Genomic DNA, 14,052 nt, shown 5'->3' on the forward strand with positions numbered 1-14,052 from the left:
GAGTTAAATGAAATATACAAAATATTTTACTGAAAAAATTCCATTTATTAAAAATTTATTTAATAAGTATCATTTAACCTAATAAATTTTTTTGAACAAACTGTATTTGAAATTAAATTTATCTTATAAAAAATATTCATATGACTTCTTGAAATATAATTTTCTCTCTAAGAATGTTGGCATTTGAATTTTGTTTGAATGAATAGACGTGACTCAAAAAATAAATAAATAAATAAAGTGTGTATAATAAATAAATCCCTAATAAAAGAAATCTAAAAAAATACTACTTAATATAGAAACTACCTAACAAAAAATATATTTAATAAAAAATCTACATTTATGATGTTCAGTGCTACAGTTCTAAAAAATTTGGTTTGTAATATTAATTATGAAAATAAATGTTCTTATGATTTTAAAAGTGAAGTATACCTTCAAACAGTGCACTTTTTAGTGGAGAAAATTATGAGTTTCGTTTGTAACAGTTTATTTATAATCTTTCAAATACAATAAAATACATGTTTGTTTTTTTTAAATTAGTAGAATTTTTAAATAATTATTAAATGCATACTTCTCTTGTAGTAAAAAATGTTACTATATTAGGAAAAATTTGTTAAAAAAATTCTTACTTTAACTGTCTTTCATAATGTGTTAAATATTACAAATAAAGTTTGCCAAAGCATGTATAACTATGCCAGAGTATCTGCCAATTATGATGCATGTTACAACCCTCCCTCCAAGAAATGTGACATTCAAATTACAACAAAATGTTTCACATTCATAACAGATTGAAGTAGTTACCTTCCATTGACTAAATGGGGGATGAATTTCTGCAAGAACGGGCCATGATAGGAGAATTTTTCTCCTGACTAGCCACTACTAATATGTTAAAAGAAAACTCAATTCACCAACAATCACCTTTGTTTAAACAAGTTCCTCTTTAAAAATATTGTTAGATTACATTTTAACAGCAGAGATTTTTTTTAAGGTAAGATTATTATTTCTTTCTTATTTCGTTGCATTTTCAATTCTTTCTAATCATATTTTACTCCTCTTATTTCCTACTTTGTAGTGACTCATAAACTAAGTTTCAGTGATGTTTGGTCTTGCTTGCCTATTTGTAACTTCTTGTTCTAACTCATTTGATTCCATTGTATTTTAATTTTCTATTCATTTTCCATCGAAGTTTTGTACTTCTTATAGTGTGAACTACATATTGTTCTTTATTTTGATATTAATGTTTTCTCCATGAAGTGTTGTATGAATATCTACTATTAACTCTTATGCAATACTTAAATATTTGTAAGAATATCAAAATACTTTAAGAATGTATACTTATTTAATTATGTTATTGTTTATTTTTGTATAATAAATTATTTTACGGCACAGATTATTTAATATTTTATTCACTTATTGTAATTGAATATATTGTATTTAAGGTTATACATGTACAATAAATTTATAAAATTAATAACTTTTTATAATTTTATAGGCTATATCTTGTCACTATGCTTCAAGTGATTGTGATTATATTGATGTAAAAGGAACATCACAGGAATATGTTGCTAATGAAATACTTGAAATTGCTAAAAAGAGGGGGTTGGATATCGATGATGTAAAGGTAAAAAAATAGTTTAAATTAGTTTTATACATAATTTCATCTGTGCTTACAATATGGAAAAGTAAGAAAATATATTCATTTTCAATGTGCTGTGTAATTTGTTTTTAATATTATTGATGCCTTACTATTGCAGGTCTCAGACACTCATATGCTTGAAATACCTAAAATGATACTTAAATACTATTAAATTTACTTTTAAAACTTGATTAATTGGTTTATTTTTAAATTAATAACTACAGTAGCTATGTTAGAAAAATATCTATTGCCTGCAGTACCACTTTTTAAAATCCACACATAAATTATACTTGTTGAGCATTGAGGGCAAGATTTTAAGGAACTTTTCAAATCTGGATTATTTCTATATTGATTTTTTTATACAAAAAATGTGGTAGCTTAAGAACATTTAAAATTTTTTGTTTTAATTTTAAAAAATTATTTAAACTTAAGGCTAAGTTTCCAAAAAGAATCTTGTATTATCTTTTACATATCATCTATTAACTTCAAACCTACTATTAAATCTACCTGTACTATGTGCAAAATTAAAAATTGAATGCCCTCAATAGCTTTTGATTATGATTGAAAACTGATGGGCGCAATAGGCATTTGTCCTCTATGGGCTATTGTGTCGCTGATTTTAGTTTGGTTTCATTTTTTAAAACCTTTAAAAATGAACCTTACTTTATGACAGGCTTTACATGGTGCGTAGCGTTTTTAAAAAGTGCTTAAAGGTGTTTATTTTCGATTTTCGTTATTTAGAAGCCCTTAAAGGTGCTTCTTTCATTGGGTGGTTTTAAAAAGTGCTTAATTTTCCCTTTTCGGAAATGAGATTTTTTTTTCTTGGCCATACTGATTTTCGCCATGTATTATGCAAAAGTGTGCTTTTCACTTTGTTCAATTCAGCGTTTTTGCAGTTCATTCCACCACGACCCATTTCGGCGTACCGTCTGTCCATAGCGTATGAAAGCGCCAATCATTTTACATGTTTGGTAAAATACTTGCAGGTCCGTATATGCGTCTGCTGAGCTGGTTTCGGTGAGATTATTCACTCTCTTGTGCAACTCTGCTGCATTTTGTAAGATATTCTCAATTCCAAACTTAAATTTCCACCCTCTGATAGCGAACCGAAAAATATCTTGATCAACTGAAATAGTACTTTGAAATAGTACTTTGTCAGAAACTAGTTAATTTATCATGATCATTTAAAGTCTTAGAAAATTATTTTGCATTTTCCTTATGTATATAGTGCTTAAAAATATTTTTCAGTGCTTAAAAAATACTTAAAAGGTGCTTATTTTTTTGTTGAAAGATTTGACTATGCACCCTACTTTACCTTAAATATACTAATTAATTGATGCAGACAATATTTTAAGTTGAGTTATCAGATTTTCTGAATAAACAAACCTTTTTTGACAGTTTCTATATTTTGACGTTCCAAATATGGTGTGGGAGTATTTACAAGCTGCAAAATGTAGCTCTAATTGTTTTAACAAGAACACTGTTAAAAAGTCTACGAACTTTATTGTTAATATTATTTTTTATGTATTTTGCCATCTCAAAAAAAGTGGTATTTTTATATTCTATTTCTCAAGAACTATTAAAATAATTCTTTTCAAATTTTGAGTTTTGTTAATCAAAATTACCTAAATTAAATTAAACTAAAAATTTGTATGCAAAATGTTTTGAGCATAATACAATGTAATTTTTTACATTCTTAAAATAAAGAAGTTTTATTGTTTGCTGAAACTTTTTGATTTGCTTCATTACTTTTAGAGATTGTGAAATATGATTGTAGGGAAATTACCATTACAGAACTCAAAAAATGGGACCGCTCTCCTGCCTTAACTATTGGGATCATATTTTCCTGATAGTAGCTACTCCCCATATTCTCAGATTCAAAAATCAAAATTCTCCAAAAAACTGTCATGTTTATTCAAAAAAAGAAGGTTGTTTCTGATTTCAAAATTTTAAAATATCTTTTGAATTAAATAATTTACAGATTTAATGTTAGGTCCTTTAAGTATGTCCTAGCATATAAAAATCTAATCATTGTCTACCTTTTGTTTCTCCTTGTTATTTTAATGGGATAAAGCGATGCAGGAATTTAAATGATAAAATAAAATATAGTAGTTTACTGAGCTGCATTTGGTTGGAAAAAAGTTGTTAAAGGTGAACCATATACATTTCATAGGAAAGTTATTTTATCAGTTTTGGGAATTATAACTGCTTTATTTACTTAATAAATGAAATTTTAGCATGTGTTTCTTTTTTCTAAAACATCCTATTATTCCATTTTATTCATTCTAAAAACTAAGGTTTGCTGCTTTAAACTACTATTTAAATCAAATTTTTTTTAAAAAATAATCTGTTTAATAATTAAGTTTTTCATTATTTTTATTAATATTTTTAGTTTAATTATAATCGAATGAGAGCAAATTTTAATTTTCTCATAACAGTTTTTTCAATTTTTAGTTTAGTTGCTTATGTGAATCTGTATTACTTCAAATAAACATGATTTAGTTATTTTTAAATGTTAATGTATCATTTGCACTTAGGCAAAAATAACTATTAGGTCGAGTCATAAATATCTTCCGATGCAACTAAGTAGAATCTATTGTCCTTATCAACCAGCTATGAGTTACCCTGACAACAAGTTTTTGTTTTCACTATGTAGGCGAGGCTTCAATTAATCTTTTGCCAACTGTTTTGTGTGATACACATTATGTTAAACTGCTTTTTTAACCTCTGAAATGAAGAGTCAAAAAGTACATATTCTACATGTAAGGCTTTGGGAATTTAAACAAGGCAATAGCACTATGGAGACAGCTGAAACAATATGCAGTGTATATGATTAAAGACTAATGACTGATCAGGCAGTTAGAAGTTGGTTTATAAAATTCCGCTCTGGAGATACGACCTTAAAAGACGAACCAAAGGCGGGACGTCCTTTCGACTTTGAGGATAACCTTTTAAAGGCAATATTAAAGCAAAATCTATGTCAATCAACAAGAGGTATAGCAGAAAGGTTGAACATCACAATCAACTGTTAACCGCTACCTGGAGAAATTAGGGAAAGTCAGCAAGTTAGGTGTATGGGTACCTCACGATCTCAGTGGATGGAATAAAGAAGATCGGATGTCAATCGCCCCAAAGTCTGCTATCACGGGTGAAAATTGAGCCCTTTTTAAACGAAATTGTAACAGGCAATGAAAAATGGGTTACCTATGACAATATAGTCCGCAAAAGACAGTGGCTTGATAATGATCAACCACTCCTACCAGATCAGAGAGCAAACATCCATGGCAGAAAGATTTTATGGTGCGTATGGTAGGATTGTTAAGGAATAATTCACCACGAGTTGTTGAAGTGAAATTTAACAATTACTGCGGATATATACATTCAACAGTTGCAAAGAGTGCAAGAGAAACTCCTTGAAAAGCATCCTGTACTCGTCAATTGCCAAAGCGTCATTGTTTTACATGACAATGTGCGACCACATACAACAAAGGTGACTCAAGAAAAAGTTCTTGAGCTTGGATGGTCTGTTTTACCACATCCACCTTACTCTCTGGATCTTGCGCCGACAGACTACCGCCTTTTCTGTTTCTTACAAAACTTTTTGAATGGAAAAACGGTCAATTCTGAAGAGCAAGTCAGGCAGGCTGACGAAAACTTCTTCCAGCCCAAACTAACCACATTTTACAGGGAAATATTTGATAAACTACCAGGAAGTTAATAGATGGTTATAGATAATAGTAGTGATTACAAAATAAATTAATATAATCTTGTTATTCAATGAGAGCAAAATAAATGTCCAATAAAAAATGGAAGTTACTTATGACTTGACCTGATATATAAAATAAATTTAGTCAATTAAATTTAAGGATAAATCGTAGTTTTTTTAAAAAAAGATTCTTAAAATCAAATAAACCATTACTGATTCTATGTTCTGTTAGTTTTTAAAATTAGTTGAATAATGTAATTATTGAATTAGTTACAATCAAAAGTTTCTCTAACTTTTTTTTAATTCTCATTAAAAGATACATTAGAGTTACTACAATCAATTTAAATGAATGAGAAGGAAGGTTTTTCAAAATTTATTTTATTTTTCCATTTACCTGTGTAAACTAATTTATATTGTTTTTTCTTTTTTCATTATTGCAGTAATTTCAAAATACTTTTATATTTTAAATGTTTATTGTTTTATTTAGCGCTGAAATATATTTCTAAACATATTGTTTTGCTTAAAGTTCCTTTATGTCAAAATAAAATTGACAAAAAATTATTTTTAAATCATTAGTACTAAAGTATACTCTTACTATATTTAGGTATACATTTATGCAGCCGACTTTTCATTTTTATACCTTTTCACAGTTCTATTATTTTCAATACTTTTAATTGAAAATGATATTGCTTTTAATATTTCATTCATATTAAAATTTTTACTGATTTAATAAAAAGGAGGAAAAAAATTTCTTTTATAAAAATCAATTGATACTAATGCTTTTATTGTAAAACTGGTTAATAATGACATTAATGTAAATAATGCTAAGGTTGATAGTTTCATGTGTATTGTCAAGCAAGGGAAAAATAAACTATAATTAAATGTTTATTTGCATGTACAGTGAAAACATTTGAAACATTTAGTTATTATTATTTTCTTATTATATTTATGGCACAAAAGTGAATATTTTTTAATTATTGATTGAAAATATTAATTTATTCTTGTTTTACTTGTTTATACAAAATAATTGTATATACAAGTATCTTGTAACAATTTATAAATAAGTATATATAATATACTTATTTATACAAAAGGTTTCTATAAAATGATTTTTAATGATTTAGTTATATTTAATTTTGAGCTAAAAATAATACTGTACCTTTTGCTTTAAATAAGCCAAAAAAAACTAACTTTAAACCAAATAAAGTTGGTTAAAACCAAACCTAGGTTGGTTGTTTGCTTTTTACCAATCATACTAAAAACCAAAATTGTACTTCTAAAACTATCTTACAACTGAATGTAAACAAGTAAGAAATGACTAGATTCTATTAAACCATTCGTTAATAAGTAATAATTACTTTTAAATTTTGGTTCTAAAGCATGCAGGGTAATGATTTCCAGCATTTTTATTTTTTTCCTGCTTCTTTTATATACATTTTATTTGTATCCCCTCTCATGTCTTTGAAAGAAAACATTTAAATACATTTTAATAATAACATTTTCTTAATTTCAGCAGCTTGCTTTTGTTGGTTTATTCATAAAATGCATTTCCTCAGAAAGAATAGGGCTTTTAAAATATAATTACGAAACTATTTGATAATTAAGGCAAAGTTTTTTTAACACTGACTTATTAGTTATTTGATTTGAAAGAGCTATGATGGCACAGGGAATAGAGTGTTTGTCATCTAATGAGGTGAACCGGGTTTGAATCCTACAAGTGCTGGTCTATATGAATTCTGCTCCCAGCTCACACCGACTACAGTGCTTGGTAGACGGATCATGGGTTAGAATTCCCTTGTCCGTTAGGCTGACCGTAGAAAGTCGTTGGTAGTTCAATGACGTTTATAATACAGGGATGTGACTCTTCCGCTGATTTGCGGATTTCCGCTTTTTTTTCCAGATTTTTCCATTTCCCCCGCTAATTTCCGCGAAACGTTTTTTTGCACAAGTATAAATATTTTATGAGAAATTTAATTTTCCACGGAGCGAAGGTATTGAAGTCCTCATTCCTCCCTCTGAAGTTTCTCTAAAAATCATTTCCTTGGGATAAAACTGGTTGACACAGGGATATTTTTTTGCTTTTGGCTCTCGAATTTCAGCTTTTATATCAGAAACTCTGCTTCTCTAAAAGTTTGTTTTTTATTTAATAAATATCCCGCTTTATTTAAAAAAATTCTGTTGTTGAAATAAATTAATTATACTTATTTACGATTTTCAAAGATAAATAGAAAATTCAAATTTCGTCCTAGCTGCTAACCCTTCTACATTTTTACTTATTTTAGTTATTTTCTCCGCTTTTAGTGCAGAAAATAAGATTTTCCGTATTTTTATCCGTCTGCCGGATAGCTCATATTTTCGTAATTCAGATGTCACTGCTTCCTGTTTTCTGGCGTGAAAGCAAACGAAAATAAAAATATAGCTGTGGTTTTGCGGCGAAAATATTTATTTGCTCATTCAATTAATCTTGTAAATTTTTATTTATTGTGTCGAAACAAAAACAATACAAACAAGCCTTTCAAAAATCCCAAGTCCAGACTCAGCAAATATCTCAATTCTTATTCAAGCAATTTTAATATCAATCATCGATTTTCGTATTTACCTGAATTAAAAGTTGCGCATTTTGATTCTTATTTACGCTGTTTAAATATCGTACATTATGATTCGTATTTATGAGATTTAAAAACCCAATATCGCGTTTTGTATTTACGGATTTTTAAAATCACGAATTTATTATCAAACATCGATTTTCGTATTTACCTGATTTAAAAGTTGAACGTTGCGATTCTTATTCAGGCTATTTAAATATCGTACATTGCAATTCTTACTTACGAGATTTAAAAATTCAATATGGTGATTTGTATTTAAGCGCTTTTAAAATCCTATGTAGCAATTCGTATTCACGGGAGCTTAAAATCCAGTATTGTGATTCGTTTTTGCAGTTGAAATATCAAACATCGATTTTCGTATTTATACGTGCTTTAAAAATTGGACATTCGGATTTGTATTCGCGCGATTTAAAAATTATGCATTGTTACTCTGATTTACGTGATCTAAAAACTAAGCATCATGATTTGTATTTTTGAATTTTTTAAACTCGATATAGAATTTCATATTCACGTGATTCAAAAGCCTCATATCGGAATTCATATTCTCTCAATTTAAAATCATGTATATGATTCATATTCATACAATTTTAAAATGAATCTTCGGGATTTATAATCACATGTTTTACAAGTTTAAAAATCACACTTTTTTGTCAAATTTTTATGTACATATATATATATATNTATATATATTGATGGATTTGCCTCTTTTTTATCTCCTGATTACTCTCATCCCTGATAATAAAATAATTGAGGAAAAAGTCAAAAACCGTAACAGTGGTATTAAAGCTGATTAACCTTATCCTAGCTGATAGGTATAAAACTTAAATAAAATTTAAAAGTTTAAAAAGTTCTTTTTAAAAAGTTTTTAAAGGTGATGCAGCACTTCTCATTCTTATTTTTTTAATTTTATTTTTTGACTTCTTAGTGCGTCTAAAACCATTTCTAGTAAATATTTTCAAAAAGTCCAAATATATGGAAAGATATTCATAATTGTATTGGATATTGAACTACTGTAAAATCTAAGTTGAATTAAAATTTAACAAGTTTTTTATACCATATTTTAAGGTTAATAAATTGATAAGAAAATTTATGCATAGTTTTTATAAAATAACTTCAGATGTTCCAAGCTTTATTACTGAAAACTATTAAATTAAATTATATTTAGTTTAATGACGCGATACCTTTTTACCTTTTTTAAACCATTCCAAAATTTACATTTTCCTCATTTTGTAATTGTTCTAAAATAACTTTTCTTGGTCTTGTTAAAAACTAATCCAGTATTTTACTTCAAAAATATCAACGCCCTTGAAATTCTAAGCTTTCTTCTCTTGCCTTAAAAGGTCAAAACACAAATTTACCAGAAAATAGAGTTCGTCTTAACTGTCACCTTCCATTCTTGCATAAAGAGAGGAATCTCATTGACAGCAGAAATTGAACAGCTTTGACGCCCTACCTACATTTACAACTCTATGATTCAAATGTTGTTAAGTGTGTCTGTTCTTTATTTTATGCGAATTGTGCAGTTATTTTTTGCACATTTTTTAACGTTTATTGTGCACATTTTTGAAAATACTGCTATAATATTCCATTTCTAATAACTTTCTGTGTGGTTTTTTTTGGAGGGTAGGAATTTATAATTTTTTCGTATAAACATTTTCGCCTATTTTAGTTCATGAGGAAGGTGCATTAAGTGACATTTGTGAATACAGCTGAAATTGTTCATACTATTAGTTAAGGTTATATATTACTGTATGAAAATTCTTTGTTACAAAGTTTTGTTACTGCAATTTTCATTCCAAATGTGAAGCAAATTTCTATTGGTCAAAAAAATAGAAAGAGGCTTAACAAAATCTCTTTAATTCTCCTATATTTTTTGTTCAAATTTTTTTGAAATGAAATATATAGTAAAAAGCTCTCAGTTTTTTTACAATTGATAAACTAAAAATATAAAACAGAATTTACTGAAACAAGTGTCTTTAAATATCATATTTTACTTTAAAATACATAATTTAAAAAGTAAATCTTTGTACATTCATTTTCTCATTTGTTTTACATGTTTATATTTAAAAACAAATTTGGATTCAAATGTGAAGAATTTAATTAGAAACTTAGTGTTTTAAAAATTTCTCTTTAAGTAATGAATTGCTATTTTTATTGATAGAAAACTAAGAAAACTGATCTTGTCATTAAAATAAACAGTTCCATTTTTTTTGGACAAAAACACATATTTTTAAATGCAGTGTGTGTTCATTAATTTCTAAGATTGATCTGAAAACTTCTGAAACTATGGGAATTGCTTACTCATTTATTATATTTCGAACTAACCTCCACCTTTTGCAATGCATTTCTGTTCTCCCCTATAAAAAGTTTCTAAAACAAGTTCTTTTTCATAATAATCATCAATCTGGGTGTTAAGTTTACTCTAATCAATATCTAAATTAAAGTTAATGATCCTTAAACTTTGCTCCGTTATAAAATTATTCAGTATGATATGTTGTAAAATTGATTAATTTGCCATGAACTTAATATTAAGGTATACCAATCCTTTCCTAAAGAAATATGGAACAATTTTCTTGGTGTCTTGATAGGACCCTGAGATAGGTCGCAAGTTCGCTTTGCACACAGGAGTTGAGTGACCGGCTAGACCAATTTTACCATGCACTTAAAACAAATTCTTAAAAAACTATCTAAAAAAGAATTTTTCAAAAAGACCTTAAAAGTTGTTTTTGACCCTTTACAGCTATATACTAAAGTGCAGGAGAAGGTTATTTCAAAACATATTTAATGGGAATGCAATTCACAAAAATTGATTAATCCCAAAAATCAATAATTGCTGCTTTTATCATAATGATGATACTAAAAGAATTTTTATAACTTGTCCGATGAAGGCTGGTCTTTCTTGAAAACTTACATTTTTAAAAAGTTCCATAACTAAAGATAAATATAATTTTTTATATTAACCAGTAATTAAAGTTAGCTTAATTTTATACAATTGGTATAAAGTATCTGGGATGAGTAATTTCATTTTTATTTCCACGAGTCAAAAGGCTTAAATTAAAAAGTCACAAAGTGAGCAGCTGAGTAAGGAACATTCTCAATTTGTTCCTGGAGATTGTTTTGCTTGTTTGCGGTATTTGTGTTTTCTCTTTTGAACTAACTTTTTGGAGGCAAGAATTTTCCTTATCAGAAGTAAAATAAACGATTGAATATTATTACTAAGGACATTATAATAATATATTACAAAATATTATAAATATTATTAAGGGCTAAATAATATACTTGTATACTTTCCTTTTAAGATCACAAATTTTTTATTGTTCATTAATGAAAATTTACTTTAAAGAATATTTTTTGAGTCAAACTTGTTATTTCAGTACATATGGCAAATCAGAGGACGTTTAGTTCGAGGTGAAGAAAACACTCTGTGATGTGAAGAAGAATAAAAAGTTTTATCGTTATTACTCTTATAAAAGTTATGCCAAAGTGTGTATATATGTATATTTTGTATGGGTTATAGTACTTTGTATAGTTTTATGCATGTATAAAAATTTAATTCATGTTATCAAACTGTTTATTCTTATTTTAAAAATTTTTGTGAAAAGAAGAATTAGCAAATAAGTTGTTTTATTTTTGAAAAAATTAAAAACAATTCGAAAATATAATCAGATTATGATTTTTTTGTTAAGTTTTGCTCAGTTTTAATCTTCTATGTCCTTTTGTTATTTCATTTTTTAACATCTGCTAGATTACTATATTAAAGGAAAAACTGATTATATCATAAAAAGTTATAATATGTGCAAAATTGATGTTTTATAAGTATTTTTGATCTTATATTTATAATAAAACTTGATAAGCTCTGAACTTTTCATTGTGTTCATCATAATTTGTCTATATCTAAAGTTATTAGGTATATATTAGGTTTTTGTGCAATACTTTTAACAACATTGTGCTGTTCAGTTGTAAAATGGCCATGCCGTCAAATTTTGGAATGGTGTTTTTTTTTAGCTTATTAGTTCTAACTACTTAGTAACTTTTCCATCAACTGAATACAGGAAGTTGTTGTAATTTGAATCAAATTCGCATTTAAAAATCATTTTTGCTGCGAAACTGGCAAAATATGCTGAATTTCCATATTTGCCAAATGTTACTTTTGATTAGCATATATCCTGAATATTTTATGTCTTGGATATGGCAAGTTTTGCAACTGAATGGCACTTAAACAATTTTTTGAAAGAAAGCAGTTGTTGTTGTTATTTGATTGAAACTGAAATAAAATAAGCAAGTAGAAATATTACATTTTTTTTCTCAAACTTGTCTACTTATAATTATTCTGAGGATCAATATTCCAAGTGGTAGTGAAAAAAAGTTGAAACACAACAGTTTTAGATAAAAATAATTTCTTTCCAAGGTCATTTCCATACTATCATTTGAATAACTTGCATTTATTTAGATTTATAATTGATTTATTTATGTGCAGTTATGATCAAAATAATTTGAAATAAATTTAAAAATTCAGTAATTAAAATGTAATCTATAAATCGTATGGCCTCTTTAAATTTAAAAGTGAAATATTATGAACAATCCGTAATGGTTGGTAGTTCTGTTTTCTTTTCAGTTTGATTGAAGTATTCACCACTTTTTCGGGGGAAATTATACTTTAAAAGGTTGCTTCATTTTTCCCTCCCCAAAATGGCAGCTAGCGTTATTTCAATAGGAGAAGTAAATGTACCAACTTTGATTGCATTTTAATATTTTGAAAAAACAATTTCAGCATTTAAAGTTTTATGGCTTACTCCTGGGTTACCTGAACCAACTTTTTCTTAAATTTAAATTTTTAATGGTGAAATTCTCAACAAAAAAAAGTACCCGCAAGTAATGTGTTTTCATAAAAATTCATTTAACAATTTCTCATTTTAGAGATTATGTAAACGATCTATATATTTCAAGCTTCCTAAGAAAGATTATTATTTCCTTCAATTATGAAATATGTTGACGACACTTTGAAAAATAAGCCAACCTGCCTGCAAAATATAACTTATGCTCCTATCCTCCTCTCTAAGAGTGAGAATCTCTGTTTTTGGTGGTTGGGAAGAGCTTTTTTCTTTGAGTATCTTTAGTTAACATATTATCTAAGGTGTTGAGATTCCCCCCCCCCATTTTTCTTGTACTCCCTGCTTCCAGCTAAGTTTTTCAGGAAATTTAGATGCTCTCTTTTTTCTTAAAAATTTATGTGCTTACATTTTTATAAACTATTTATTTTTATATAATATATATATATATATAGACCAAGAGAAAAATGGAGAGATTGAAAAACTCTTTTCTTTATGGTGTTGCTATTTTACTTGAATATTTCTTGGTATTCCACAGTGTTTGTAAATGTGGTGGAATACAGACAGCTTGATTTGATGTACCTGCTAAATTTTGTACTTTAAATGTTTAAATTATAAGTCATCATGAAATTAATGAGTATATTCAAAATATAAAGTAACCCCTATAACTTGTGTAAAGAAAAAATCTTAAAAATTAAGTATCTAGAGGACGACAGTTCCAAACACTTTGACAAATGCAAAATGATGCATTGTTTCATTTATCAACTAGCAAAATGAGTCCAGTTGCAAAAATAACAGTTCCAAGCAGATCAGTTGCAAGTACTAAGTTTCGCTATGGAAGTATTTAGAAACTTTTTGTGGTGATATATGATGTTGAAATTTTCAGGGCATAACTTATATCTTGTAAAAATATTAGTCAAAATCTTGAGCACAGATTTTTCAGTATCAATCAGTATTATCAATTAATATTGTGTGTTACTTCGGGCTTAGTTTTTCAGTTACTCAGCTTTAGTTAACTCAAGTTTTTCAGTTCACTAAAGCTGAAACAATGATGGAATCACACGTGTCGTTCAAAGAAGCCAACATACAGGTCGACTGGCAGACTGAGAACTTCAAAGCCTTAAAAAGAGAAAGTGTAAAAATTGCAAATAGTAATTCAGTGACCCCATGCGACAGTAATAGAGCCGGTCGAATCCCTTACTAAAATCGGAACTGGAAAATCGGAATCACAGAAACAACCGGAACTAGTTACATAATATGATCTCTTACGAAGATTGA

General features: G+C 27.6%; 1 protein-coding gene across 1 annotated transcript in view; it reads left to right on the forward strand.

The window, feature by feature from the left end:
- The window catches only part of LOC107455720 (phytanoyl-CoA dioxygenase, peroxisomal), a 32,156-nt gene extending 20,350 nt beyond the window's left edge, over positions 1-11,806 (forward strand). Inside the window, exons 8-9 of the mRNA XM_016073387.3 lie at positions 1,490-1,618; positions 11,320-11,806. Coding sequence (XP_015928873.1) covers positions 1,490-1,618; positions 11,320-11,373 — 183 coding nt within the window. The 3' untranslated portion in view covers positions 11,374-11,806. The remainder of the gene's footprint in view (positions 1-1,489; positions 1,619-11,319) is intronic.
- Positions 11,807-14,052: the final 2,246 nt, after the last annotated feature.

The sequence above is a fragment of the Parasteatoda tepidariorum genome, chromosome X1 (assembly GCF_043381705.1).
Source record: "Parasteatoda tepidariorum isolate YZ-2023 chromosome X1, CAS_Ptep_4.0, whole genome shotgun sequence".
NCBI classification, from domain to species: Eukaryota; Metazoa; Arthropoda; class Arachnida; order Araneae; family Theridiidae; genus Parasteatoda; species Parasteatoda tepidariorum.